General features: G+C 51.1%; 5 protein-coding genes across 11 annotated transcripts in view; 2 read left to right on the top strand and 3 right to left on the bottom strand.

Annotated features, from left to right (window-relative positions):
* Positions 1–627, bottom strand: part of TLN1 (talin 1) — a 32,045-nt gene extending 31,418 nt beyond the window's left edge. The window contains exon 1 of the mRNA XM_032396735.1: positions 161–627. The gene's annotated coding sequence lies outside the window, so the exon portion shown is untranslated. The remainder of the gene's footprint in view (positions 1–160) is intronic.
* Positions 585–6,215, top strand: CREB3 (cAMP responsive element binding protein 3). 3 transcript variants are annotated; one of them, XM_032396744.1, is made up of 9 exons: positions 585–891; positions 996–1,140; positions 1,217–1,284; positions 1,395–1,484; positions 2,986–3,092; positions 3,209–3,277; positions 4,148–4,232; positions 4,330–4,414; positions 4,492–4,958. In XM_032396744.1, the coding sequence occupies exons 1-9, from the start codon at positions 799–801 to the stop codon at positions 4,806–4,808; spliced, it is 1,059 nt and encodes a 352-aa protein (XP_032252635.1). In that variant the 5' UTR covers positions 585–798; the 3' UTR covers positions 4,809–4,958. The 3 variants fall into 3 exon arrangements, with proteins under 3 accessions (XP_032252635.1, XP_032252634.1, XP_032252633.1); XM_032396743.1 differs by lacking the exon at positions 4,492–4,958 and adding an exon at positions 6,126–6,215 and having other exon boundaries at positions 700–891; XM_032396742.1 differs by lacking the exon at positions 1,395–1,484 and having other exon boundaries at positions 700–891.
* Positions 5,106–16,978, bottom strand: GBA2 (glucosylceramidase beta 2). 2 transcript variants are annotated; one of them, XM_032396736.1, is made up of 18 exons: positions 16,904–16,978; positions 15,535–16,119; positions 12,392–12,483; positions 11,754–11,869; positions 9,444–9,662; positions 8,915–9,154; positions 8,587–8,689; positions 8,272–8,425; positions 8,055–8,180; positions 7,681–7,853; positions 7,379–7,483; positions 7,074–7,181; positions 6,825–6,976; positions 6,592–6,698; positions 6,299–6,441; positions 6,105–6,220; positions 5,814–6,005; positions 5,106–5,532 (listed from the first exon to the last, which is right to left on the bottom strand). In XM_032396736.1, the coding sequence occupies exons 1-18, from the start codon at positions 16,948–16,950 to the stop codon at positions 5,263–5,265; spliced, it is 3,048 nt and encodes a 1,015-aa protein (XP_032252627.1). In that variant the 5' UTR covers positions 16,951–16,978; the 3' UTR covers positions 5,106–5,262. The 2 variants fall into 2 exon arrangements, with proteins under 2 accessions (XP_032252627.1, XP_032252628.1); XM_032396737.1 differs by having other exon boundaries at positions 8,112–8,180.
* Positions 16,059–27,897, top strand: RGP1 (RGP1 homolog, RAB6A GEF complex partner 1). Of its 4 annotated transcripts, none has more exons than XM_032396741.1 (9): positions 16,059–16,363; positions 16,930–17,064; positions 17,450–17,586; positions 18,114–18,197; positions 18,302–18,451; positions 18,688–18,834; positions 19,035–19,162; positions 19,367–19,556; positions 20,021–27,897. In XM_032396741.1, the coding sequence occupies exons 2-9, from the start codon at positions 16,949–16,951 to the stop codon at positions 20,242–20,244; spliced, it is 1,176 nt and encodes a 391-aa protein (XP_032252632.1). In that variant the 5' UTR covers positions 16,059–16,363; positions 16,930–16,948; the 3' UTR covers positions 20,245–27,897. The 4 variants fall into 4 exon arrangements, with proteins under 4 accessions (XP_032252632.1, XP_032252631.1, XP_032252630.1 ...); XM_032396740.1 differs by having other exon boundaries at positions 16,059–16,538; XM_032396739.1 differs by having other exon boundaries at positions 16,059–16,582.
* MSMP (microseminoprotein, prostate associated) lies at positions 20,467–21,511 on the bottom strand. Its single transcript, XM_032396745.1, has 3 exons — positions 21,364–21,511; positions 21,019–21,127; positions 20,467–20,647 (listed from the first exon to the last, which is right to left on the bottom strand). The coding sequence occupies exons 1-3, from the start codon at positions 21,491–21,493 to the stop codon at positions 20,467–20,469; spliced, it is 420 nt and encodes a 139-aa protein (XP_032252636.1). The 5' UTR covers positions 21,494–21,511.

The following is a 27,897-nucleotide window of genomic DNA, read 5'->3' as shown; positions in this document are numbered from 1 at the left end:
AAGCCGAGATACACTGGACGGTGACCTCTCCAACAGGACCCGAAAGAGGAGACGCAGGAGAGTCAAGGGACCCCGCCCGCCTGCCCGCCAGCCCGCTTCCCGGGCCTGGCCTTGCGGCCCCACCCTGAAGCTCCGGCTCGGCCCGTCCGGCCCGGCCTACCTGCGCTGCCCGGCTCGTGCCCCGCCCGCCGGCCCGCTAACCCGCTCGTTCTCCCGGTGGCAATCGGGCTCCGGCCTCGCCCTCCCTTCGACACTCTCTCGGCCACTTCCGTCCCCGGAACGTCCCCCACCCGCGGGCGGCGCCCTGGGCCCGCGCTCTATGGTTGCGGGGACAGGAGGAAGCTGCTCTGGCCCCAGCTCTCGATGCTCGGGAGCCGGTCTTAGACCGGCGGCCCCTCCCCGGCCGGAAGCAAGGGTGCGGCACAATTCGGAGAAAACGCTCTAACTGCGCCCGAGTTCCCTTTTAGTCTCGAACCCATCCCTTTTTCAGCCGAGGGCCAAGGCGGAGCCCGTCCCCCAGAATGCCCGCCCTCAGGGTGTGAGGAGGCAGCAGGGACGGCCCCTCTATTTGCATAGCTCCTGGGACGTGGCGCGCAGCTGCTAGGCCACTTCCGCGTCAGAGGGAACTCCAAGTCCCGGGATGCCTCGGGGGTAGGCGCGTCACGTCCGTGGTGTTGGAAGCTGCGGAGGAGCGAGTCTAGGGAGCTGGTGCGATTTGAGAGCGACTGGTTCAGGTTTGCGGATTGGTGGTGGGGTGAGCGTCTGTGTTTCTGCCCATCCTTCCCGTTGATATCCAGTATGGAACTGGCGTTGGACTTGGGTGACCAGGACCTGCTGGACTTTCTGCTAGAGGAAAGCGGAGATTTGGGGGCCGAGCAGCCCCTTTCCGAGGTGGGTGGGGGCTGTGAGTCGGGGAGGCGCGGGGTTGCGGGAACGGCATTCATGAGGCAGTGGGTAGTAATAGGTCAAGGCTTACTAAGTTGAACCCTGTGCAGACGCTGAGTGAATGGGAGGCAGAGGATTTCCTGAGTTCCCTGCTGAGTCCTCCAGCATCGTTGAACGTCCTTAGCTCCTCTGATTCCTGTCTTGTTCACCATGATCACACCTACTCTCTCTCACAACATGTCTCCATAGATCTAGGTGAGTGTGAAATAAGTGAGGTTTGGGCGGAAGACAGGACTCGTGGGCCTGGCTATTTATACTTTCCCTTTTGCAGATGGTGGGAACTATGGAAAAGAGGGGGCCCAGACGACTCCACTGCGTGTGGAGGAGCCAGCAGAGCAGGTACTTGATTTATGGCGGGATTATTCACACATTGCACAGGTGGGGGCGGATTCCCCATTCCTTTCTGACATCCCCTTGCAACTCTGCTGCCCACCTACTGGTAACCCTAGGAAATTGCTAGGCTGATACTGACAGATGAGGAGAAGAGGCTGTTGGAGAAGGAGGGGCTTACTCTGCATGGGACACTTCCTCTTACTAAGGTAAGACTCCCATTGATAGGAGTGAAAGCTGGAGGGGGTTTGTGAGTCCCAAGTACCCACTTCTGTTAATTTTATATCAGGAAGGACTGAGGTTAGAGAACTTAGCAAATTTGTTGCTAATGGGAAGCTGGAACATGTAGTTAATATGGTGGATGCAGAGGCAGATCCTGGTTTTGTGGGGCTTTTACAAATTTTTGGTGTTCTCTTTAAGAAAGAAGAATTCAAAATCATCAGTGCAACATTGGTATAGGGACTTGGAAAGGACTGTGCAAGCAAAGGGCCCTGATGCTTAGATTTCACTAAGGGCTTCATCATAATCCACCTATAGCTGAATGGTAGAATTAAGTTTTAGAATTCATCAAGGCTGGACTAATAGCAAGAATAATTGTAAAATCCCAAGTTTTAAAATTTTAAGTTTGAAGCAATGAGTGGCAGCTTTACAAGCATGGTATTGTACTGTTGTGAAATCAACAGTACAGAAAAGTTGAGAGAATTTTAAGATTTTTTTTTTTTTTGAGAGAGTGAGAAAGAGAGAGAGAGAGAACACATGAGAGGAGGGAGGGTCAGAGGGAGAAGCAGACTCCCTGCTGAGCAGGGAGCCCGATGTGGGACTCGATCCCGGGACTCCAGGATCATGACCTGAGCTGAAGGCGGTTGCTTAACCGACTGAGCCACCCAGGCGCCCTGAGAGAATTTTTAATTTCTTAAAAGTACAAGATGAGTTAGCAGTTTGAAATGACTAAGGAAGTGAGTGGGGTTTGAAGGCTGTATCAATGGAGGTGTTGCCTCTAGAAGGGCAGTGACCATCTTATTCTCCTTTATACTGGCCAGAGCACATTTTAGTGTCTAGTTTTGAACCCAGATCTTTGACAGATACTAAGAGGATGCAGTCCATCCCGAGGAGAGAAGATAAAGTGAGGAGTTAAAATTTTTGCCCAGATTATTTAACTCTGAAGAAATGTTAAGTGCCTTAAAATAGTTAAAGACTGTTCATTCTACATGACCTCAGAGATAGGTACTAGGTAAGTCCAATTGATAGAAATCATATGTTGGATCAGGATAAGGAAGATTTTTTTTGAAAAGATTTATTTATTTTAATAGATTGCACTTATGCGCACAAGCAGGGCAGGGTGGGGGGCAGAGGGAGAGGGAGAAGGAATAAGAATCTCAAGCAGACTCCCCACTGAGCACCATCCCACGACCCTGAGATCATGACTTGAGCTGAAATCAAGAGTCAGACTCCCAACCAACTGAGGTACCCAGGCAAGGGTTGTTTTCTTTTTTCTTTTTTTTTTTTTTAATTAATAAAACTGTTAAAAATGGTCTGGCTTGTAAGGATGTTAACCCCTGGCCTTCAGAGGCATTCAGAGAGAAGCCAAGTGCCTTTTGGTCTGGGAAGCTGTAGAAGGGATTCCTGCATTGAGAAGATTGAACTTAGTTGCCTTCCAACTCTTTGGTCCAGTGTTCCTCTGATGAAGATCTCTTTTCTGTCTTCTCTTAGATGGAGGAACAAGTTCTGACACGAGTGCGGAGGAAAATTAGAAACAAAAAGTCTGCTCAGGAGAGCCGCAGGAAGAAGAAGGTGTATTTGGGAGGTTTAGAGAGCAGGTACAAAAGGGAGAGGGATGGGGCGGGGGGGAGGGGCGCAGAGATAGTTGGAAGTGTGTTGGGTTTTGAAGGGGGGATACAGGCCATATCCCCATATCCTATTATTATTCCCCCAGGGTCTTGAAATACACAGCCCAGAATCTGGAGCTACAGAACAAAGTACAGCTCCTGGAGGAACAGAATTTGTAAGTAACTCTCTAACATCAGTCCCTCCTCCCTCCTGTTTTATGCTGTCTCATTCTTTCCCCTGCTCCACACTGGGCAGCTCCTACATGCAAGGTTTGGTGCTTGGCCTTTAGTGGATCTGATTTCAAGAAGCTTACAGTAGTGGGGAACAAATTCACAAGTAATTAAGTAAGTTAAATAATCAGAAAGAGTGAGGAGGGAGTAAGAAAGACCCCATGGAACCCTCCTACACTGTTGGTGGGAATGCAAGCTGGTGTAGCCACTCTGGGAAGACAGTATGGAGGTTCCTCAAAAAGTTGAAAATAGAGCTACCCTACGACCCAGCAATTGCCCTACTGGGTAGTTACCCCAAAGATACAAATGTAGTAATCTGAAGGGGCATGAATCACAGACCTGTATCCCTGAAACAAATGAAACAATACATTATATGTTAATTAAAAAAAAAAAGACCCCATGGGGCTGATGACGTTTGATAGTAGATAGGATTCTGGGGTGGGGGTCGGGATAGGGAGCACTCTAGGCAGAAAGAACATGGCATAGTGCAGTCTGGCTGGAACCTTAACATAGGTGAGTTGAGTCAGAAAGAACATCGAATGCCCGGTGAAGATTATGTGCATAGCTGATCACACAGTGTAGAACCACTGAAGGTATTTGCAAAGGAGTTTAAATCAGGTCAGGACAGAAAGGTGTTTGTTTTAATGAGGAACTTCAGGCATTTTGTCCACGGAGAGGAAGAATCCATTTAAAAATAGGACGAAAAGCAAGAGATAATTCAGTGCACAGATGGAGGGGTGGCCTTAACAGGAAGGTTTCATTGTATCTCAGGGTGCCAGGCCAGGGGCTGCTCACTGTCCCCCTTCTTCTTCCAGGTCCCTTCTGGACCAGCTGAGGAGACTCCAGGCCATGGTGATTCAGGTATCAGACAAAACGAGCAGCACCAGCACCTGCGTCTTGGTGAGGATGGTGATGGAAGGAGAGATCCTTTTCTCAGGTGGCAGGGACAGGGCTGCAACCTAGAGCCCTTCTTCATTTTCTTTTTCCCGTTCTCCAGGTCCTACTTTTCTCCTTCTGTCTGCTCATCGTACCTGCTATGTACTCCTCTGACACAAGGGGGAGCCTGCCAGCTGAGCACGGAGGTGAGAGGCTTGAGAATACCATTAAGGAAGGGCTAGGGGGGAAGCCTGGCCGGTCCTCGAGGAGTCTGTTTCCTTAGTGTTGTCCCGCCAGCTTCGTGCCCTCCCCAGTGAGGACCCTCACCAGCTGGAGCTGCCTGCCCTGCAGTCAGAGGTACCAAAGGACAGTTCAGACCAAGAGATCCAGGCTCCTGGCAACTCGTGCTGCCTGCTCTACCACATGCCTCAGGCTCCTGGTGCTGAGCCTCCCCTGAAGTTGCCACTTCCTGTCCCTTCCTCGAAGTCCCCCTGCCCAGGTCCCGCCCTTCCCCTGCATGCAAATTTCACAAGAGATGGGGAATGGTTCCCTACTCACAGCCCCACATCTGTTATCTTACAGGGCAGATATTCAGGCTAGATTGGGGGGGGGGGGGCGCTAAGCCAGAGTCTGCGGTTCCTAGTCTGTGTCCAAATGAAAGGAATGGGAGACGGCTAGCCTGAGCTCATGCGTCCTGTGTCAGGAAGCCTGAGAGTTCAAACACACCACACTTATCTGGCTTTCTGGGTCTTTTATTTGTACCCACATAAATCTATCACCCCATGAATGGGCCTGGGGGAATCAACCGACCTCGTTAAACATTTCATGCAGTGAGGGGATTGGGTGAGGAGAGAAATAAATAAGTGATTCTGATGCTTGGATCACCTTCAACCCCTCTTTACTGGCACGATTGGGTGGGGAGAAGGGAAGGGGCATGATTGTCTCGGTGGCTCAGGGTTGCAGGAGACTGGGGCCGGGGGGAGCAGTGAAGAGGAAGAGGAAAGGCCAGGTGGAGGCTGGGCTGTTAGAGCCTCCCTCCCACAGTTCAGAGGGCTCACTTTGGGTTTGCTGTGGCTTCCTTTGGTCCAGGGTTAGGTCCTGTGCTTAGTCCTGTGCCCTGTTCGGCTACTGGCTTGGAGGCCTTTCTGTGCTGCTGCTGCAGGGCCAGCTGCATGGCCCAGATGCTCAGCGGCCGCATGTAGGCCAGCGAGCGGAACACCCGCTGCTGGCAGTATGCTTCAGGGGTCTGGAAGGCCAGGCCCAGACGCTCCCACACGGTCCGGTAGCAGCCTTCAGCTGTCTGGAAGCCTTCCCAAGTCAGGCCCTGGAGGAAGAGATGTCAGGCACATTACTTGGCAATTCCTGAATAGCTACTTCAGCTGGACAGATAGAGACAATAGGGCCTCTGCCCTCAGGGAGTTCCCAGCCTGTGGTAGAAATAAGCTTGACCCATAGACAGAACCCGAAGGCAGGAAATGGAAGGCATGCCAGGAAAAAGGGAGAGGCTTTCCAGATGGGTAGGGCCCTACAGAAGTTCGATGGCTGAGGAAGTTTGCCAGCCCAGGGTACAGATGGTGGAGGAGAGATGGAAAGGGAGTGCATTACCTCCTGGATCATGGTGGCTGCCAACCCGTAGACTACACCCACCCAGACTTCATCAGACTGGACACTGGATCTGTCAGGGACACCATGGGGCTGCATCCCATTCACAGCCCCCATGGCTCCTCCTGCAAAGGCCCGGACATTGAACTCGAAGATAGTCTGGAGAGCACAGACCACGTGGGGGGTAGGAAATACCTAGACGGGCAAAGGCAGAGTCACGGTTTCCTAAATGTGCTTCCCACCTCCAGGGGAAACCCACCTTTCTCTCTGGCTCCTCCTCCTCGTCTTTCTCACCTCAGTGTCTCCTTCTCCTAGACCACTGGCCCTCAGGAACCACTGGCCAGCGCACTGGTCAGACATGATGCTACAGGACTGAGGCTGAGGGCTGCAGTCATAGTTGTAATAGCGGCCTGGCGTAGAGGAAGACAAAATAAGGTTCCTTGTGGCCCCACAGCTGCCTTAAGACTCCTTAGGATCCTCCAACTCACCATTCCACAGCAGTCGCTCATAGGCTTCTTGGCCCCGTCTAAGGATGGAAGAAAACTTATCCTGGACGTCCTGTGCCCCACACAGACCCGCCATCTGGACCATCACAGCCACGGCTGCCAGCCACAGTCCTCCACAGTAAGCACTGATCAGGGACATGGGTGTGGGGGTCAGACTGGCAGCTCCAGCCACTCCCATACAACATCACAAGCAAGGACTCATTCTTCCTGGAGCCCACAATTCCTTGGTGCCCAGTTCCCCACCTCAGGCACCCTGGAAATCCCTACTCCCCTACCTGGGGCCTGTGGTGATCCATCCATCATAGGTCTGGTCTGCATAGCCTCCATTCTCAATGAGTCCATCTTGGTCCTTGTCAAACTTCATTTCAGACTCCATCACAGCCTAGAGAGGAACCAAGACACTGAAGACCTAGATAGATGCTAAAGAAAGACAACAATAGCCCGCTGGGCTTTCCCCAAACACCAGTCATGCCCTTGGCACACTGGCCACTGCACATGCATGTCTTACCAGGCACACAGGCCACATGTCTCTCAGGAAGCCCTGGTCCCCCGTCAGGTAATAGTCTCGATAAACCTGCAGCACAAACTTCAGGTTTAAGTCCTTCCAGTCCGCGGTATCGTGGACCACATATGCATTGACTCGGAGCCATGGCTCGTCATCTGTGGGAGGGGAGGAAACCTGACTGATTTGCATTGGTGGGTAGAGGGTGCAAAAGTTGAGGGAGGGAAGTGAACCCTGGGGTGGAGGTACTTTTACCTGGGTCCCCAATATCATGGGGGATGACGTTCCTCCTTTTCACAGGTGCCATTACCCCACTCATCAGGTACTGTCGCCGTGTCAGGTCCTCCCTGAGTGTGGCCAGAGCTGGGGGAGCAGACACACAAGTGGGGGGGCAGGGAATGGGCAGACTTGAGGTGGGGCTCAGAACTGTGTTTACGACCCTGGAGGGGAGCCAGTAAGCAGGACGAGTGGAGAGGAGGGTGGAGACAATCTGAGGGGCCACAAAGATTCAGGGCCGGGGTGGGGGGAGACGGCAGAAGGGGCACAAAAGGGACCCTCACCCATGTCATACTGCAGGCTGAGCTCGAGTTTGGGCCAGAGCATGACGAGGGCAAAGGAAGCGTAAAAGTGGACGTCATATGTGTTGTACATGCGATATTCCTGGCCTGGGGGAAGGAGGGAGACACACTTGCCAGAATTCCTGCTTCCCCTGGAATTGGGGATGGGGTACTGGCCTACCCCACACCTGCCGCTTACCCCCTCATCCCAACCAATCCCCCGGGGTAGGCAAAACCCACTGTCCTGCCTTGTGGTAGGGCACTAACTGGCCTCGTGGATACTGTGGCCCACCAGCTGCCTGTACCTTCCAGGTAGCCAAATCGACCGTATTCCTGGAGGATGGGGCGGAGCTGACACATGCTCCCCACCAGCTCCTCTGGTAGGGAGTCCTCGGGAACTTCCAGCCATACTGTGCCTCCATCAGCCAGGAAGTATAGTTCATTGAACAGTGCAGATTTGTACCAGGCAGGCAAGGATCTGGGGAGTCAGGAGGAAGGAATGGTCTGATGAGTGTGGATCTCCCAGGAAGGGAAGGATTCTGGAGTTCTGCAGAGCAGGGGGCACCAAGTGAATCCCAGCCCAACTCTGCTGACTGTGGTTGAGTGGAGACCGAACCAAGGAGTCCCAACTGGAGTGTGAGTGCCCAGGAGAAAGGCAAGAGATCAGCCCCATTGGCACCTGTCGTCCAATATTGGGCTCTGCCAAGCTGAGATCTTCTCTTCCCAGTCCACATACCGGCACAGGGCATAGTGGCTAAGGGCAGGCGCTGCATTACCATCGCGGCCAAAGAACCTTGTGTACCGCCTGGGATGGAAAGAAAGGGGAGGAATGAGAACTCGGGTTCCAGGTCAGAGCTCCAGCACCTTGGATCCCTGTACTCTCTTGGTCCCTTCACCTGTAGTAGACCTGGCCCTTAGCTCCAAACATGATTCTGGGCATATCCCAAGCCAGTGAGAACTCCAGGCGGCACTGGCCTCGAGGTGGCAGCTTGCCTGTAACACACACAGCCCCAGCGATGCCTACTCCTTTCTGCGAGGGGGTGCTTCGGCCTGAGAGAAGCACAAGAGAAATCGGCATAGGCACCCCCTTCAGCCCCAGGGATCCCTAATATGGGAAAATAAGGCCTGTTCGTTACCAGTGCTCTCACCCCTCCTCCCAAGACGGGGACAACCTCTCTTCCCACCACCTCCCTATCAAATCCCCCCATCACCAGCAGGGGAGTCCAGCTGTCCATCTTGAAGTAGATCTTGCCACACCTGCTGCCCAGTGCTGTCAGGGTCAAAGGCTGTGATGTGGGTTACCGTGGTAGCCGCCTGTTAAGGGGCCAAAGACTCTTTGAGGGGAGGCTCCACAAGTAGGCTGGCTTTGGACTACTCTCCAGTGCCCATTATAATTCCCACCAGAGGCTTAAGGGCTGTAGTGAGGATGGGACTCAGGAATTGAGGAAAGGAAGAGCCCGTAGTGGGATACAGTGCACTTGGGGGCCAGGCTGAGGGGAGGCGTTCAGGGGCTAAGGTCTAGGGGAGGCTCTAATGTACCGTGAGTCGTGCGGCCACAGCCATCGTGTAGGGATTCGGAAGGGTTGGATGATGCAGCAGCAGCCCCTGTGCGGTCTCCCCATCACGCTCCAGACAGAAGGGCTCATTCCACAATCCCCCTGGGGCATCATCTCCAACCCCCAGTCCATTCCGCATGGAGAACATGATGGACACATCCAGCGCTTCGTCCCCTTCATTTTCCACATCCCATACAAAGACTCCTACAGGCAGGCTGCTGTCCTGGGAGCAAAAGATCAGACTCAGATGGTCCCAGTGTAGCCCCTCCTGGCCCCACTCCTCCAAACCGAGGACCTGGCTCAAATACTATCCCCTGCCCCCAGTATACTCTCTTTAGTTTCCACTTGCATCTCCCCATATTCCCAGGCAGGGGGTCTTACCACTGAGCGTAGGTCCTGGAAAACCAGCATGTCATGTTCCAGTCCTCTCTCTTTCAAGGATTGTGGAATTTACAGCAGAGACAGATCTCAGGGAGGGGAGGGCAATGGAGGAAACACAGTGGGAGCCTCACCTGGTAGTCATGGGGCAAGATGGGTGTGATCTGGCGACAGGTGAGGGTGACATTCTGGCCAGGAAGCTGATAGACAGTCCAGGCTCGGGGATAGAGGGCGTGGTAGAATGCAAAGTACCCACACAGGCCCCAGTTCCAGCTGCGCAGGACACTTGGGCGCTCCACGGACAGGACTTGCTGGTACACGGTCTTCCCCTCCCGACGCAAGCACACTGTGAACTAAACCAAGAAGGCAGATAGGCTGGGATGGGGTAACCACAGCCACCTCAAACTCGTCTCCCCTCCCCTTTCCGAGCCTACAGGGGTTATCATTGCACCACAGCCTCGCTCATCCGCCAGGCCCCTCTCCCACACTGTGAGTCACCACCAGGTCCTACCTCCTCCTCCTCTCTCCCCCGTTTCCTCTCCTTTCTTACTGTGGTGGTCTTTGTGCCCTCACCATTTCTTCCTTTATGCTCTGCCTCTTCCCATCTGTTATCAGTGATCTTTCTTACAGACAAATCAAGATGTGCTAGTCTGTGTTTATGTTTCAGTGACTCCCCATGGCCCTCAGGCTAAAGTCTAAACTCTTCTACCTGGCTTTCAAGGCCCTTCTTGATCTGGCCTCTCCCTGCCCATCAGACTGATTACCTGTTCAAGCACTTACATTCTGGTCATGTCAAATACTCACTGTTCCTTGAACACACTACATTTCCTCCTCCATGCCTTTGCTCCTGCTCATTCTCCATCTGATGAAACTGCTCATCCTTCAAAGCCTAGGTCAAATGCCATCTCCTCTCCTCAAGCAGTGAGTCATTGTCCTGTATGTCCCCCTACCTCTGTAGTCTAGCATGTTTTTGTTTACATTCTGACTCCCTGATTGCTCTATGGGTTCATTGAGGGCAGGGCCCTCTCCAGTTCACTGAGGCCCCCCCCACCTCCACTACAACTCCACCACCAGAAACAGGCACAGTTGGCATATATAGGGAGAGAATGGGCAAAGTGTCCATTTTTTCTCAGTGTACTATCTATCCCTCTCATTTTGGTTCTTATGTGGTCTCACAGTCTCCATTTTCTCAAAGTCCTATTTGCCTAATAAAAATTTAAGCTTCTGGAGGATAGGGGATATGAGGGGTTAATATCTCTTCCCTTGCTTCAAAGTATGCCTGATATTTTTATGTATGTATACAATAATTTTTAATATTGCTGGAATGGTGGAGAATGGCTAAGATCACATCGAGAGCTGGTTCTGAATCCCAACGTGCTTCCATTTGCCAACCACATGACCTTGGGAGTGTTTACTAAATCTCTTTGGATCTTAGTTTCCTCACCTATAAAGTGGGCATAATAATGGTACTTACCTTGCAGGACTGTCTTTAAATATTAAATATCATACAAAATGCATAGCACAATCTCTAGCACACGTTAAGCATGCAATAATTACTTTAACTCTAGAGTCATGATTCTGGCAGGCACGTCCCCTCAGGATACCTAATGGATGAGCCAGAGAGGAAGCTTGGGGCACTGGGCAGGGCTGGTAAACCTGAACTAGGAAGGGCATTGTCATTAATTGGACTCAAGGTCTGCTAGTCATTTTTTTCTTTGAAGATGAGCTGAAAGCTGGAGGCATCCCTCAGACAGGAAATGGGAATGTGGTGGACAGCTCTACCTGTGAGGTCACTAGAGAGATATGACGAAAGGTAGACCATATGACTCTGGCAATTGAAGGCCCAGATGTGATGAAGGAACAGAGGGAAAAGAAGTGAAGCTTCAGAAAAGGGAAAAAGGCCAGAGAGCTATGCCTGGGAGAGGAGGGGCTTCCCAGGCTCTTAGCCAAGGAGACCTCCAGAGGAGTGATCAGCAAAGGAGCTGACCTCTAGCTGAAGGCTGGCCAATCAGGGTATGGGTGTTCTATACATCTTTTTTCTCCATGCATTTATAGACTTTTGGTTTGTTTTCCCTTCTGGTCCTACTACACGTTCTTTCAACTAGGTTAAGTGATCTGGGAATTGCCTGCACCCTCTGTGCAGGTACTGGCTGAGCTAGTGGAGCTGGGGCAGTATGAAGGATGTTAAGAGGCATTTACTAGAGAATTGGAGGGCACAGGGGTGCTGGGGCTGTTTACGCTTTTCAGAAATGTGTAGCCTTGGAGTATCTCATTCCTAGTACATCCTAGCACAAGGCTGGGCACAAGGAAAGCATCCTAAAATACTTATTGGAGTGAACCAGGGGCACATGTGCACATCGAACGTCCACATCCTACACGGGCCAAGAGGTTCTTCCTGACGTGGGATATTGTTCTGGACCTCTCTTCCACCTGCTGGTTCTTACTTGGTCAGCGATGACTGTTCGGTGCTTGTACATTCCAGGATCAAGCTGCCAGCGACAGAACTGGCCTCTCCAGCCTCGGGTGATAGTGCCTCCCCCAATGCCGCCCAGAGGACAACCTAGAGCGAGATCAGGATAGTCAGTGAAGCTCGGCGAGAGGAAATGAAGCCCATTTCTTACTTCTAGACCATAGAGATGAGTCCCTCTAAAAACCACGGGAATATCAAATCAATACATTGTACACTTTATTTTTTCTTTTTAAAGATTTTTTTTTTTTTTTTTTTAATTTGACAGAGAGAGACAGCAAGAGAGGGAACACTAGCAGGGGGCGTGGGAGAGGGAGAAGCAGGCTCCCCGCCAAGCAGGGAGCCCGATGCGGGGTTCGATCCCAGGACTCTGGGATCATGACCTGAGCTGAAGGCAGACGCTTAACCAACTGAGCCACCCAGGCATCCCTACATTGTACACGTTAAACTAACATGATGTTTTGTGTCAACTATAGCTCAATAAGGTTGGGGAAAGAAAACCCCAGGGGATGGGGCAGTGCAACGTGCTTAAGCTGGAAGCCTCTTTGCCTAGCTCTGCAGTAGACCCGGAGGCTGGGCCCTCTCTGTGCAGAGCAGAGCTGGGGTGAGGCTCACCATAGATCTGTCTCAGGGGCACACAATTGATGAGGTCAATGAAAGGTGTCTTCTTCTCCACCTGGGTCTTCCGGTACCACCACTGCAGGTACCTGAGGAGCAAGAGGCAGTGTGAGTGGAAGGGGCAGGGGGTGGTACCTCCTGGGCTGCAGTCACCTGCCTCTCTCCAGATACCCAGTTGTAACTTCCCATCAAATGGGTCTGCAGAGGACCCATTCCCTTCACTTCCAAATCTCTCCTCCTCTCTATTTCTCAACAGTTCTATTTCTCTTCCCAGTCACCCCAGCTCACAGCATGGGACTGTCTTTGTTTCTCCTCTCTCAGGAGCTTTCTGACCTTGCCTCACCTCTGACTCTACTATCACTGCTTGAGTTAGCTTAGGAGGTTTTGTTTGAGGTGCTGAGAGGGCCAGTTTTGGTTTCCCGACTACACCCCCCTCCCCCAATAGGCACAGTCTGCTGGGATAAATTTCTTCTTTTCAAAATGATTATTTTTCTTCCTGATTGTGAAAGGTGAAAGTCTGTAGAATATACCAGATGGAAGGGAAAAAAATCCCACCCATAGACAACCAGTATTTACTTTTTGGGGCATATCCTTTTACATCTTTTTTAAAAGTTCATCTAAACTGTAAGCTTTCTGAGTCTGCTCTCTCATAATATCCTAGTAAAACCTAAAAAAATCCCTACATTTTCCTGGTCTTGTCACAGCTGTGTCCAACAGACAGATGATTCTGTTTGGGATTCAAGGCTCTGACATCTGTTTCAGCCTAACTTCTAAACTTAAGTCCTACAAATCCCCATTCAGAGTGGGTCCTCACTAAGCAACCCTTGCCCCACCAGACTCTCCCAATTCCACTATCCTCCCTACCCAGCTATTTTATACCCATTGTTCAAGCATGCCACTTGTAACCATGTAATTGGGGTAAGTAACTCCTCTGACCCTCAGTTTCCTCATTTGCAAAATGGGGTACCTCCTGTCCTCCCTACTTCATGGAATGGTTGAAAGAGCAAATGGCATAATAGAGAGGAAAGCCATCAAGTGGAATATGTGTGTCAGGTATGGTCGTTACCTGTACATACACTATCTGAACGCCCAATCAGACACTTGTTATTTCTAAGTGTTCCTCATGTGAGTCTGACATACTTTTAAATTCCTTGGGGAAAGGGTTATTGACAAAGACTAGTTGATTACCCACAGCTTCAAGCACAGGCAGGGCACGTGGTCTACAGTTGATAAACACTTGCTGAATTTACCAATGATTGTACAAGCAGTGGGGCACTAGACTGATGAACACAAAGAGAAGCAAGGGGAGGAGAAATGAGAATAGGAAAGGTACATTCTGGGAGTAGGGGGAGGAGGAGGGAGGGCAAAAGATGAGAGGATGGGAAGGCACAAGGTCCTCTCTGCCATTTTAGAGTAAACTGGACTTTGAAACTAGAGGCCAGAAAGAATTGGGGAAGGGAGGATGGGTGTAGCGGAGATTAGGGCAGTGAGGGAGAAATGCAAGATATGGAGATAGGCAGAACAAAGGAGCATCTCGCATAGAATAAGCACTCGATAAATACTTATTGAATGAATGGACTCTAGCTGGAAGGGAGAGCAATCAAAATTGAGATCTTCCCACAATGAGGCCAAGAGAATGTTGGCTTGCTGCAACTCCTGATTAGAGTACCCCAGTCTGGCTTCCTCTTAGGGTTCACCTCTCATTCCCTTAACTTAGCAGCTGGCCATTCGTGATCTATTTGGCCTTCTCCATAATGTCAGCCCAAATTTAAGGATTATCATTCAGAATTGTTCCTTGTCTCACCCCTGCTTTCTCCTCAATGCAGGACTGCATCCTGTTCCAAAAGCCCTGTGTCGGTGATCTCCACCCTATCCTGGCATGTGGAGCCAAGGTCCAGGGGGCTGAGCACAGCTTCAGGCCTCTGACTCAGCTCATACTTAGGGACCGAAGGGCTAGGATGCCCCTTGTTCTTGATCTCAGGGTCCCTATCACATGCACCCCAGTGTGCTTCTCTCAGCACTCTAGCCCTCGATCTTATTTTGACCCAGAAGCTTTTGGGTCAAAGTTAGGCAGAGTCAGTTTCTGAAGTAGCCTGTAGGGATGATTGTTCTCTGGTACAGGCCACCCACAGGACCTAGCAAAGGAGCCAGATACCCACGCAGTGCCAGACCCTTCCCACTGCTGAGAGCTGGGGTTAGGTAAATGGGCTACCCAACCCAGCCCTACAGCACTGACTGAGAGGGAAGGATCCCCTAGTTTAGAGGCTGTTAGGGCTGGGTTTTCCAACCTTTATGCTTCCATCCCCAGCTGTGTTTACAGTGTGGGTTGACTCAGGATGACCTCAGGGTGATGCTTTCTGTCTTCATATCCACCTGTTCCTGTTAATAGGTCTTGGCTCCTCATCACTAGCTTTTGAACTCAGAGGGGATCTGTAGGGATCTAAAGGAGTTCTACAGCTCAGGGTAAGTGCTTGGGGTGTCTGTAACCCTTGGGGGAAAGCACATCTGCGCAGGCTCTGGAAGGCTATTATTACTGAGAGCTCTGGGGACACTTAGCAGTGCCTCTCTGGCCAGAGGTCTTCTTTGCTTTTTATATCAGGGATTGTCTATCCCAGAAGAGAGTGAACAGCACCTCTCACACCCTCTCCTTGGGGTGAGAGCAGGCAGGCTGTCATCCACTCCCTGGAGCTAAAGCTTGAAGAAAGAAACGTAATGTGGTATGCCTAAATGAGGCAAGGAGAGTACCCCAGCTGCTCAGGGGAATCAGGGTTGAGAACTTCCCCCTCCTGAATATAACAACATTGTGTCAGTAAGCAGCCGCCACCAGACTATCCTTTCCCACCTTGCCACAAAGTATAGCAAATGCCAAAGGGCGGTCTTTGGGAAAGAGGGAGTATGTGAGAGGGAGCTTAAATGGGAAAGGCTGACTACAGGCCCAGATGTTCCTGTTCTTTCCTACTAGGAAGTAAGTTACTGGGAGGAAGGGGGTTGCAGAGATGTGATCCGGTCTCACCCCCCAAAACCACAGGCTTAGAATATGTTGGGGGTGGGGGCCAGTTGACTGGGACAAAGCATCCACCTGCTTTCTCACCTGGAACAAAGTGAAACCTAAGGTACTCTAGGCAATGGGATCTACTCACCGCAAGCCCATGCCCAGATGCTTTATCAGGTTGCTTAGGGAGACGTTGTTGGCATTAAAGGGTTTCCTCTTCTCTGCAAATTCATGAGCCAGGCAGATGCGCCAGCCAAAGGGAGGCACCTGGTAGCCCTTAGCTTTACCTTCATAAGATGCCATCAGTTGCCCAGAATCCTCCGGATTGCTGTAGCCTGGCTCACTTTGGGGTCGACTGTCCTCAGAGCTCTCGAAGTCTGTAACCTGCCCAGCCTCAGTGCCTCCAGCATTTTCAGGGCAATAAATCTGTGGCTCCCCTTTGGCACACCTAGTCTGCTCCGAGGCTGGGACTCCAGTTCCCATGTTTCCTGGATCCTGGGTCCCCACGACCTCGATGGTCCCGGGTCCCAAGTCTTTTGGTACAAAATACCTCGCCAGCCAAGTCGAGATGCGGGCGGCTGTGGTGGTTAGGTGTCGTCTCGGAGGGCCGGGCGCTGGGGAAAGCCGCGGTGAGCTAGCGTCTCTGTGGAGCCTGGAAGCTGTTGCTGCAGCGGCGTTGGCGGCGACAGCAATGAAGCCGCTTCGGACTCCCCCTCGGTCGTCTCTCTGGGTCCTGGGAGGGAAGGGTCGGGCCTCGTCGTCATTGGGCCGCGGTGATTAGTTTGCCCGGCCAAAGAGCTACCGAGTCCGCGGAAAGGGGAGGAGCCCCGGGGGCCAGCCCGCAAGGAACCGCCCCCGGGACCGTCCTAGGAGCTCGCGGCAGCCTCAGCCCGGTCCAAGAGCCGTGGCGCCAGGCCCCTCCCTGGGTAGGGCGCCGGGTCCCGCCGGTTGGTGTCTGGGACAGCCCCTGCGCCCAGGTGCCAGCCCGTGGGAAGTTGACCCCAGGCGGCGGGACGACCAGAGCCCCTTCCGGTCCGGCGAGGCGGGCGTTTCCGGCCGGAAGGCGCTCGGTCGGGAAGGGGGCTGAAGGGAAGTCCCGCCTCTGCCGCGGACGCCGCCACGTACTTGGCCGGGTCCTGCAGGGGCGGGCAGGTGAGGGCCTCGGTGTGCCGAGACCCCGTTTTCGACCGTGCGAGGTGCCGGGGGTTGGGGCACGAGGTGACGGGCGGCTGTGGCCTTGGGCTGGGACCTGGAATCTGGCGGGAGGGGGGCGGAGGCCGGTTTGGGGGTTCGGGGGGGGGGGGGTAAGGGGACTAACTGGGCGTTAAGAGGGGCGGGGGACTGGGAGCCCGAGCGACGACCTCCCGCTACTGAGTCAGCTGCCACCCGTACTTCCCATCCACCTCCCGCACCCCAAATCCAGGAGCTTCCCTCAGACACCGTGATGGTGACCGCCCGTCTCCTCTGTCCTCGCCCCCAGGCTCGCCGCAGACGCCCCTCCCTGCCATGGTACTGACCTCTGACCCCCCCTGTTTCCTTCTAGATCTGATTCCGGAGCTGCCATGATTGAAGTGGTAGCAGAGCTGAGCCGAGGTCCTGTGTTTCTGGCGGGGGAGGCGCTGGAGTGTGTAGTGACGGTCACCAACCCCCTGCCCCCCACGGCCACTTCTGCATCCAGGTGGGGATGGAGATACTGAAGAAGGTGGTTCTTTTGGGAGGAAGCCCGGTATCTGTAGTGCTAAGCCAGAGCTCAGGGTGTCCTGCAGCTGCGCCACCACCTTCTTGCTCATTGTGTTCTCATTGTAGGAAAGAAAGGGCTGTTTAACAAAAGATGTGGTTGACAGAACCCCTCTACGCTCCCTTCCTCCCTCCTCCCCCATTCCCACTTTTACCCGTAGTATACTTCTCTTTGTTTAATAGATTCTCTTTGGGATTCTAGATTCCCTGATGCCTAGGACAGCCACCTCACCGTGTTGGTCTCCTCAGGGGGGGTTAGGGAGCTTGGGAGAGCATTTATGAGGTCAGCAACTCCCCTCTGATGCCTTCTTTTCCTCCTCCCATAGTGAGGCTCTGGCCTGGGCCAGTGCCCAAATCCACTGCCAGTTCCATGCAAGTGAGAGTCGAGTAGCACTACCTCCCCCTGACTCCAGTCAGCCAGACGTCCAGCCGGAGAGCCAGACTGTCTTTCTACCGCACCGAGGTTAGAGAAGGGCATTTGCCTTTAGAAGGGGGAGTCATTGTCACCTGAGAGTAAATTTGTAAAATTGTTCTAGTGGGTCCTTCCTGTCTTTGTCATATTGGAGATGAGGGGGAATGTAATTGTTACTTTGGGGGTTTAAGACTGGTCCTATCTTAAAACAAGAAAAGGGGGGTGGCTTAGTTTGGGCTGCCCTTTGTTGGCAGTCCTTACTGCCCCTACTTGCTGTGCTAGCTTCATCCAGTACTAGACAGTGGGGTCATTAAATTGCAGTCTTTTGGGTGGCTGCAGCCTGGGTGGCTCAGATGGTTAAGCGTCTGCCTTCGGCTCAGGGCGTGATCCCAGGGTCCTGGGATCAAGGCCCACATTGGGCTCCTGGCTCAGCGGAGAGGCTGCTTCTCCCTCTCCCTCTGCCTCTCCCGCCTGCTCATGCTGTCTCTCTCTCTATTTCTGTGTCCCAAATGAATAAATAAAATCTTTAAAAGAAAATAAAAATAAAAATAAATTGCAGTCTTTTTAATCTCTTTTAGGTGAGAGAGGTCAGTGTATCCTTTCCACTCCACCAAAAATCCTTTTCTGTGATCTGAGGCTAGATCCCGGAGAGTCCAAATCATGTGAGTGACTGCCTCCTCCCCACCCCTGGATTGCCTTCTAAGGCTCCTGGAGGGAGGACTTCTCTGGCTGCCTCTGGCTGCCCTGACTACTACTTCCCAACCAGACTCCTACAGTGAAGTGCTGCCCATAGAGGGACCACCCTCCTTTCGGGGTCAGTCAGTCAAGTATGTCTACAAACTGACCATTGGCTGCCAGCGTGTCAACTCACCCATCACTTTACTCAGGGTTCCTCTGAGGGTTCTTGTGCTGACAGGTAAGTAAGGATTTCTGGAAATGATCTGTAGAGGGCTTGTGAGGGGGGCTGGAGGGAGGCTTCCTGGTCTTAGTAAAGGTGCGAGGGGGTTGGGGAGGGAGGGTTCTAGACAATAGGTTAAGATGGGTACCTGGGGCATGGCTCACATTACCTTCAGCCTTCACAGGTTGGAGTCTAAAACCCTAACCTCTACTGTCTATTCCCTCCTAGCACTGCTTTCCACTTATTCTCTGTAGGCCTTCAAGATGTCCGGTTTCCCCAGGATGAGGCTGTAGCCCCATCTAGTCCATTCTTGGAGGAGGATGAAGGTGGGAAGAAGGATTCATGGCTAGCTGAGCTGGCTGGGGAGCGCCTCATGGCTGCCACATCCTCCCGCAGCCTCCGTGAGAATCCTTTCACAATTGCCACCCCCCCACCCTACCCCCACCCCATAGTATTACAGATTTTCCTAATTGCCACGTACTTCTGAGGATTCACTTATATATCCCACCTTATAAAGAAAAGCCCCACCTTGGCCTCTGGTTCCCAGCCCAAGGTACTCCCCGGTGTGGACTCCAGGCTTATAGTGTCCCATTCTCCCCAGATCTATACAATATCAGTGATGGCCGAGGAAAAGTTGGGACATTTGGCATCTTCAAATCTGTATACAGACTCGGCGAGGATGTGGTGGGGACCTTAAACTTAGGGGAAGGAACTGTAGCTTGTTTGCAGGTGAGAAGAAAAGGGGCTTTGGGATGCTGGGCCTGGAGGGCTAGGGAGGAAGAAGGGCCTGCATAGAGGGGTGGTATATAGAAGTGAATAGTGTGGTCACCCAGGGTCCTTTTGGTAAAACAGCTTGAGGTTGGGCTCAAGCCTCTCATCTAAAGTCTGCACTTCTCAGTGCCTGCTACCACCCACTTCTCTTCTTGCTCCCAGTTTTCAGTAAGCTTACAGACTGAGGAGCGTGTACAGCCCGAGTACCAGAGGCGCCGCAGGACGGGGGGTGTCCCCTCTGTGTCTCATGTGACTCATGCCCGGCACCAGGAGTCCTGCCTGCATACAACCAGAACCAGCTTCTCTCTCCCCATCCCTCTCAGCTCCACCCCAGGCTTCTGCACAGCTGTTGGTGAGATCCTGACCCTTATCGGAGGGGGGAAGAGAGTAAAATGCCGTATTTCCATAGAGTGTAATGGGTCCTGATTCCTAACAAACTCCTGGCCATACCCACACCCAGCCTCTGACCCTTAACACTTTCTCAGACCTTCAACCTGTGTCCTAGATGCACCAACACTTAAACTCTTAAGAGCTTTGCAGGTATCCTTCCTTCCCCTACCCACTGAGACCCTATGGTACATCGATCTCTGATTCCCCAGCATATTTACTTCAAGCTACCAAGTCTACGTTATGGTTATCAGATGCTTGACCTTGCTATCCTGATTGTCACATTTCTAGTTAACAGATTTCTAGCCCTGTGACTTTTCCCTCTCTTTCTGAATACCGCTTTTTTTCCTCATTCACTAACCACATCCTGCATTGGTTTTTACTCCTGGCTTCTAATGCCTCTGCCTTTTATCTTTTTCTTTTCCACAGTGTCCCTGAAGTGGCGATTGCATTTTGAATTTGTAACATCGCGGGAACCAGGTTTGGTGCTCCTACCTCCCTTGGAACAGCCTGAGCCTGTCACCTGGACTGGGCCTGAGCAAGTGCCTGTAGACACCTTCAGCTGGGACCTCCCCATCAAGGTGCTGCCCACAAGCCCTACCCTGGCCTCATATGCAGCCCCAGGCCCCAGCACCAGCACCATAACCATCTGAAACTGGCTCACCGTGACACTTTCTTCAGGATACTAAGAACTCAGCACCTGGACTCTACTAGGGCCCATTTTCCCCACGTGGGGTCCAATGGCACGGACAATGAGAGGCAGGCTTTCAGCTGTAGCATTAATTTATTTATTCAGAATAAATTGGCAGCTGCTAGTGGTTTCCCTGGAAGTGGCAGCAGCAGTGGGCAGTCAGCAGAAGGGTGATCAGTTGAGTTTAGCTGGAGTGGGGAGCAGGAGCCCCAGGAGCAGGGGTGTTAGCTGAGCCCCATTCTGGGTCGGGCCCTCCCCCTTTGCAGGGCAGCCGAGGGTCAGATTTTTGCACCAGGGAGAATTGGCAGGTTCCTGCCTCCTGACGTACCTCACAGCCCGCGGGGAAGTCGATGGGATGCTGGGACCTGGGGAACCAAAGGATGGGAAAGGAGTCAGCACAGTGAAGGGCCACCTTTATCCCTGCCCCACACTTGCTCTCTGCCAGCATTCCTCCCATATCTTTAGTGCCCTCTTGGTCCCCCTAACTAAGCTCTCGCCTACCATATATGGATTTTTTCATTTCATAGCAGAAATATTTTCCCTCCGGACCCACCCCTACATCCCCTCACTTTGTAGCCTGCAGCCTTATCTCTCAAACTCTTGTTGGTACCTTCGGGTTCGGCCAGCCTCATACCTCTGTTCTGTTCATTCTCACATCACAGCACTATGGTTACACCCTGGCCAGCCCTCAGTAACTCATGTCAGAGCCATTCTCTGGCCATCTGCGGTCACTCACGTGTCACAGCAGCCCACACCGACGGGATGCAGACAGGTACAATGGAAACAGTCCTTGCGGAGCCAGGATTCACCCAGGGTAAAATACTTCCCTTCATAGTGGCAGGGGGCTAGGGAAGAATAGGAAATATTAGTGTGTTTGGGAGTGGTGGTGGCAGACAGGATCGCTTGTGGTCTGGAGTGGGAGAAAGTAAGTGCATATCACCCCCATTTTTAGTCTCTCCTGTTTCCGAGCTGGGGGGAGTCTGGGTATTCCGATAGAGGATCATGTCTAAGCCCCCCAGATCATCTCTAAACCCCAGCTCCCTCTATCCCTGTCCTTTCCTAATGCCTCCCCCAGCTTTACCTTGAGCTTGGAAGTAGCACTTGCTGTGGACTCCTGGCTGCTGGAGGAGCAGAGAGATCACCAAGCAGATGATCCCCCAGCTTCCCAGGACCCCCTTCGCCTGTCCAGTCCAGCGCATCCTTAGGGTCATTCCTGCGCACAGCCCTCGCGATCCCTTCTTGGTCTCTGTTCAGGCTACTCTGGCTTGTCCCTGGCTTTTCTTTGTTTTTCTCCTTGGGTCTTAGTTTCTCTCTTTCTCCCCTGGGCTCCTGTCTCACACCATCTCCGTGCCCTCTGCTCTCGCAGGCTTGGGGATGTTTATAAAGTGAGGACCCTGGCCCCCTGCTGAGTAGAGCTGGAAAAGCCGTAAGTCTGTTTCCTGAGGTGAGGGCATGAAAACAAGAGGTCTAGCTTTAACAAGCTGTGAGAGCTGATTCATGCCCCGGCACAGCTGGGGGAGGGAGGTGGCCATGGAAGGGGCACTGGACTGGGCACTTCCCCAGCAAGGAGGTGGGAGGGGTGAGGGCCCCCAGGTGGTCCCTACATCTCTTCCCTGACCTGGAGAGAAGGAAGCATTCCCCCCACACACACACACTCCAGGGGTGTGTGTGCTGGGATCCTTGCCTGGACCGGAGGGAGGCATTTCCTGGGGATGGCTAATCCTGTGCCCCAGCCAAACCAAGGAGCTGCAGTAGGGTGCGACAGCCAGAGGCTCCAGGAGAGCGAACAGGCACCTGGAGTGCAGAATGTTTCTCAGACCCTAGGGCAGAGTCTCCCGGAAGTATCCTAGAGACATGGCTGCCCCGCAGAGATGGGGAGGTAGGTGTCTCTTTTCCACAGGCATACTGAGGATGCATTGTTCCGTATCTCCAAACATACAGCAGATATAAGATCTTCCCGTATCTGGGGATGGTTCTTTCAAAGAGGAACATCTTTAAATGCCCTGATGGTGTGAGTCAGTCCAGTTTCACAGAGGTACCCCTCTTTCCTATTGTACATTATGGAATGAGAATTGAGGAATCCTCTGACATCCTCTTTTGGGTTTCCTGCAGGTTCTAGAGACCCCCAAGGTGGGTGATTAAGAGCATAGGTTATAGAGTCAGACTAGTTGAATTCAGATCCTGATTCTACTTAAGACTGTGTGACTTTGGGCAAGCCACTTCACCTCTCTAAGTCTGTTTCCTTATCTTTACATTGGGATAGTAATACTAACTCATAGCGTTGTTAAGAGGCTTTCAATGAGGTAATGCATGTAATGCTGTTAGTAGTGTCCCTGGCACATGGCCCTCAGAAAATATTAGCTCCTGTGATTGGTGCTAGAGCTCAGAGACAAAATAGGTACGTTCGTTGTTTGAATCACTTCGAGCAGCTCTGCATTGCTAAGGGCTTTTGTTGGGGGCTGCTATCTCCTACCACAGACTTCCGCCCTTTTCACATTTGTGTTCCATGTTGTCCTTACCACCTCCAGTTTGAGAAACAGTGTTGCTGGTAAACCCACTTTTCATAGGTCAGTACCCTCACTTTTGCCCTGGGAAGAGGTGTCATTTTCTCATCCCTCCAGCTAACTTTGGGACTCCTGCTTTTCACATTAGGATTCTGATCCATTGCGTCCCATCCCCACTCATGTGAACTCTCAAGTTCTTTTTTTCTGACCACTCCAAAATGCTGGCCATCTCTTTGCTACTAATGGCTCCTTTCCTTCAGTTTGCCACACTCCAAAGACCCTATCCTAGCTGTTCCCCTCCTATGCAGAGGGCCGATCACTCTGACATTCTGTTTTTCCTTCTAAGTCTCCAGTCCCTTTTACTTCAAGACTCCCATTCCGTCACCCAGTGGATCAGCTACAACTACTTCTGGCTGAGCTTTTTAGAGGGCTACCCTGCCTCACCTCTTGACCATTCAGAAACAACTTCATCCATCCACCTCAGACTCCCTATCTGTTCTCTTCCCAGTAGAGAGCTTAAGTGGATGGAGATGCCGACCGTACCACATGGTCACCCTAGTCAGGTCTGATACCCTTTCTGTTTCAGAGGAGTACCAAGAGAAAAAAGGAAACTCATGGTTGAAGCAGGGTGCCCTGATACGGGCTTGTGTGGGGGATACATGGCTGGAGCAGGTGGATGAGAAGGCCTTTCTAGCACAAGGGCCCAGACGTCTTGTCAGTGGTCAGTAGCTCTGCTGCTACCTTTCTGGGGAAGGGGGTCCTGCTGACACCCTGAAAGTGTGGACCAGTCTTTTGCTCCTGCAACCTGGAGCCAACCCAGTAGGGGGCAGACACGACTGGGAAGCTGGGAAGCTTGAAGTTGATGATGATGCTGGAAGGCAAAGGGGGCCCAGTGGGAACTGGTTTGTGTGAGATAATGGGGACCGAAGTGAGAGCCGCCTGTAATGAAGATAAGGTAGGCATATGGGCAGGAGTAGGGGGCTTCTGGAAAGAAAGGCTGGGGCTGAGCCAGGATCCCTCTCTCAGAAGTTGTGGGGCGGTGGTTGTTGGGAAGGTGTTGGTTGAATCCACTTGCATTCCTGCTGGTGTGTGTGCTCCAGCGTGCGTCTCCAGCCGTTTGGGGCCGGAGTCCACGCTTGTGGTTGCTATGTGTGTGTGCTTGTGTGTTGGGGATGTCAGTAATTAGGGCCCAATTCTGTGATTCTTGGGGCAGCTGTCGTTGGGGATGCCAGTTGGGGGGGGCGCGGCCGGGAGGGGGCAGTTGGCGCTCACTGCCCGCGCGCGCGCGGGGACAGAAAAAACATCCGCCGGAGGCCCAGCCGGGCGGCGCTCCAGCGGCGCCGGGCAGGTGCGCGTGGTGAGGAAGTGAGCGCATTCCGGCCCCCCCGGCCGCCGGCCCTCCGGTGAGTCACCGCCGACCCCCGCTGCCCGCCACCGGATGGAGGGACCGGCCGTGGCGGGGAGATTTGGGTGGCCGGAGCCCCCGAGAGTGGCTGGGCCAGGGGAGCCCGGCGAGGGAGTTAAGGGGGGAGGGGTCCTGCGGGGTCCAGGTCCTGCTTTTACCCCAGGCGCGAAACCCCTAATAGACACCGAATACAGTGTGTGACTGGAGGCAGGCGGGGAATGTCCCTTGGGAGAATTTTGGGGTGGGGGGGCAGGGAGAAGGCCCCAGAGAGCTGGCCTAGGAGGGAAAGGGGCCCCGGGGCAAAACGGCAAGTGGGTGAGGTGGTGCGGGCGCCCCGGGGAGGGGCGGAGTGCGGGGCTGCGGAGCGAGAGCGCAGCCGACTGGAGTGCGGGAGGACCGCAGCGCCAGTGTAGGCCTTGGCGAGCCAGAACCTGTAGATGGAAGGAGACTTCCACACCAGGTAGGAAGGTGGAAATGGCCAGACCCCAGAAATAAGGTCTGTCCAGAGGTCTGTGCGCTCGGACAGTGGAGGCTAGGTTTTGGGGGTAGTGGGATTTAGGGTTAGATAGGTATCGTTGTAGCTATGTCATTAAAGGCTTTGAATGCTGGCCTGAGGATTTGGGATCTGGCCTTGCAGGTGCAATCCACGGCCTCTGAGAAAGAAGAGCAGTGAGTGACTTAAGGGCGAGGTTATATGTGTCTAACATTACTGCCTGCCATTTGGCCTTTGCCAAAGAATTAGGCATTGATGTCCTAATTTTAATAGTCATTTAAAATCACATAACTGCATTTATCAAACGATTAAATGTTGATGTTTTAAAAATAGAAAAGTTGAAAAATCTGATTCAATATTTGATTTGGAACCCTCAGTGAGGCTATCAAGATTAGTTATATGGCATTGTCATGCTTTTGTGCCATTTTCCCCTTGCTGACTTGGGTGAATTCTGTGTTTCTAATGCCCCATTTCTATTATCAGCACAACACATCTCATTTCCCCCTTCCTCATCTTATGGTCTTTATTTTTAACCTTAGCTTTTTTCTGTGCAGCCCTTTAACCTGTCCTATGAATCCTGAACCAAGTAAAACATTTCTTGGGGTGGGGCAATAGGCTACAATATATAAAGACAAATAACTAGGTTTTAAGTATATATTAAGTTACTATCTTCTGTGGACATGTATGTAACTACAAAGTTTCTGTTTTTACCTCGTAGCTGATAAAAAGAGAAAGCTAAAGGTGTTTTATTCACAGTAGCATTACTATAACAGCATTTATTAGTCTGATTGCTAAAATTAACTCTACAATGGTATTTTGTACTTTCTCAGAAACTGACAACTAATTCTGTCATGATCTTTATAGTTTATTTTATCTTGGGCCAAAGGCAATTGCAGGGAGTAGGATCTTTATAATTTATTTTAAAGATCTTTAAATCCTGTAGTTGCCTTTGGCCCCAGACAAGAAAATCTGGGTCAGTTAATTTAAAAAAAAAAAGAAAATAATTTCCTACTTTGGACCCTGTTGCTTTCTCCTGTGCTGTTTCAGGCCCAGCTCTACCTTATTCCCAGTGGCTTTTGCCTTCATTCCTTCTTTGCTCTGCTGGGCATCTTTAGAGGAAAACTTCACACCAACTTCCTCTACCATAAATTCTCTCCCTTCCCTTAACTCTACACTTCTCTTTGCCAACATACACCACTACTTCTTCACTGATTTTTTTTTTTTTTTAAGCCTACAGCCCTCTCTGGCTCTTTTCCATCTTTAACATTCTTGTTGAAATCTTCCTTTTTCTGCCTTTCTCTTTGGTAAGACCTTTTTTTTTTTTAAAGGTTGGATTTTATTTATTCTGCATGATCTTCTTCTGTCTTCCTTCCTCTTCTCTCACCTTTTTCTGATTCTGGACTGTTTGTAACCCCGTTATGCTTGCTTTCACCAAGGCTTCAACCTTCCCCTTAGGATTAAGCTCTTCTTCCTCTAAGATGCTTATGTTTCCACTGTTTTTCCTACAAGAATAAGAGTTTTCAAATTTACATCTACTTCAGTCTCTTCTTCCAGTATTTTGCATCCAGAAGCGTGACATGGTCAATTGTAGAGTCCATTGAATGACCCCACTTAAGCTTGGTGTTGTGCTAGCCACTAAAGAGTGAATTTCACAGTTCTGGTGCCAGATTCCTCAGTGCTTACCAACAATGGATGTTACTGCATGTGTGTGCGTGAATTCTCTCATGTACACATATACACTAAAATTCACAAATAATATAACAAGTCAGTACATGTATATGAATATATATTCAGTATGTTTCATTATAATCAAGCCAAGTACATTTTGGGGTGCAAGATGAGGATGGGTTAAGTTCATAGATAGGATAGAAAGTTAAGAGACCTCATCCTTTGGCATTCTCTATTGAGATGAGAAGGATGAGAGGAGCTGTTCCTGTGCAGATGAGGAGATCACATGAAGGACACTGAGTTTCAGGAGTTGAGAGAGATGACAAATAAGACTGTGGTGAATGGCAGGAGAATGGGATGGAGGGGCCAGAGTCCCAAGAACATTCAATTGCTATGCTTAGCCTGGTGTTCTCTCTGGCAGAGAATATAAAAGATCCTCTGGTTCTAGTACTGATTTCAACTCTGGTTGAGTTTCCATTAATAACCTATGTTGAAGTTTTCCTACCTTGTCTCTGAACCATTGGTACCATTCTTAACAAGTTCGTGTAATTCATGATAGCCCATACCACCAATAATTAACCCCTAACTAACCACCCTTAATTTTGACTAAATTCCCTGTCCACTTATATGTTTTCATTGTTCCTGCCTGCTCTACGATCTGCTTGTGGCAGGAGTGACTTTTAAAATTCTATTTATGACTCTACTTTTATCTTATTTGGAAATTGCTCTCTTAAAATTACAGACTCAAAACTAGATACTTAGAAGGCGTCTAGTTCTTCGTTACTTCTGAAAGATGATCAAGTAGGTCTTTGCTTGACTATCTCTACTGAATGAAATGGGTTACTTCCTCTTGTGGTCGGAGGCTGCCCATTCTACTGTTATCTGGCTTTAGGTACTAGAGGGTTGTTAAGCTGAAATCTGTCATGTTATGGCATCTCATTTTCCCCCCTTAATTCTACTTTTTGAAACAACATGGAAAAAAATCTACTTGTTTTTCAATGTGGCAGCTCTTTAAAGATTTTAAAACGTTCATTTTTTGTTAGCTATTTGTCTAAGCTTTCTTCTTTACTACAGCACTGTCCAATAGAACTTTCTGTGATGATGGAAATGTTCTCTACCTGTCCTGTCTAATCCCTAGCCACTACACATGTGGCTTTTGAGCACTTGAAATATAGCTAGTGTGACTGAGAAATGAAATTTTAAATTTTAGTTAATTTAAATTTAAATAGCCCCATGAGGTGAGTGACTTGTGTTAGTACAGCTCTAAACTCTGGGAGTTAGTTTATTGTCATATGGCTGTCTTTTGGCTGCTCCAGAAATCTTCTGGTCATGTCAAACATGGTAAAAATGTGTGTAACTGGGCTCTTGATCTGTCTAAAGGCCAGTACCTATTGTCACAACTGAGAAAAGATGCAGACCCAATCCCCAAAGCCCTGATGAATAATGTCAGATTTTACTGAAGATTCCTTGGAAGGTGTAGAAGATGAAGGCTGTATCTCATCTCTCATATTCCAAAAGCAGTGCTTAAAAAAAAAAAAAAAAAAA

Source organism: Phoca vitulina, unplaced genomic scaffold (genome assembly GCF_004348235.1).
Source record: "Phoca vitulina isolate PV1807 unplaced genomic scaffold, GSC_HSeal_1.0 scaffold94, whole genome shotgun sequence".
NCBI lineage: Eukaryota > Metazoa > Chordata > Mammalia > Carnivora > Phocidae > Phoca > Phoca vitulina.
Note: the sequence above shows the minus strand (reverse complement) of the source record. Positions and strands in the feature narration are given on the sequence as shown.

Coding starts and splice junctions, on each gene's coding strand:
- RGP1 (XM_032396741.1), top strand. CDS start 16,949: ATGATTGAAGTGGTAGCAGAGCTGAGCCGAGGTCCTGTGTTTCTGGCG. Junction 19,163..19,366: donor GAACTGTAGCTTGTTTGCAG/GTGAGAAGAAAA, acceptor TCTTGCTCCCAG/TTTTCAGTAAGCTTACAGAC. Junction 19,557..20,020: donor AGGCTTCTGCACAGCTGTTG/GTGAGATCCTGA, acceptor TCTTTTCCACAG/TGTCCCTGAAGTGGCGATTG.
- CREB3 (XM_032396744.1), top strand. CDS start 799: ATGGAACTGGCGTTGGACTTGGGTGACCAGGACCTGCTGGACTTTCTG. Junction 1,141..1,216: donor ACATGTCTCCATAGATCTAG/GTGAGTGTGAAA, acceptor TCCCTTTTGCAG/ATGGTGGGAACTATGGAAAA. Junction 1,285..1,394: donor TGGAGGAGCCAGCAGAGCAG/GTACTTGATTTA, acceptor TGGTAACCCTAG/GAAATTGCTAGGCTGATACT.
- GBA2 (XM_032396736.1), bottom strand. CDS start 16,950: ATGGCAGCTCCGGAATCAGATCTAGAAGGAAACAGGGGGGGTCAGAG. Junction 6,977..7,073: donor CCATGATATTGGGGACCCAG/GTAAAAGTACCT, acceptor CCCCTCCCACAG/ATGACGAGCCATGGCTCCGA. Junction 6,006..6,104: donor TAGGAGAAGGAGACACTGAG/GTGAGAAAGACG, acceptor TTGCCCGTCTAG/GTATTTCCTACCCCCCACGT.
- MSMP (XM_032396745.1), bottom strand. CDS start 21,493: ATGACCCTAAGGATGCGCTGGACTGGACAGGCGAAGGGGGTCCTGGGA. Junction 21,128..21,363: donor GTGCTACTTCCAAGCTCAAG/GTAAAGCTGGGG, acceptor ATTCTTCCCTAG/CCCCCTGCCACTATGAAGGG. Junction 20,648..21,018: donor GGTGTGGGCTGCTGTGACAC/GTGAGTGACCGC, acceptor TTGGTTCCCCAG/GTCCCAGCATCCCATCGACT.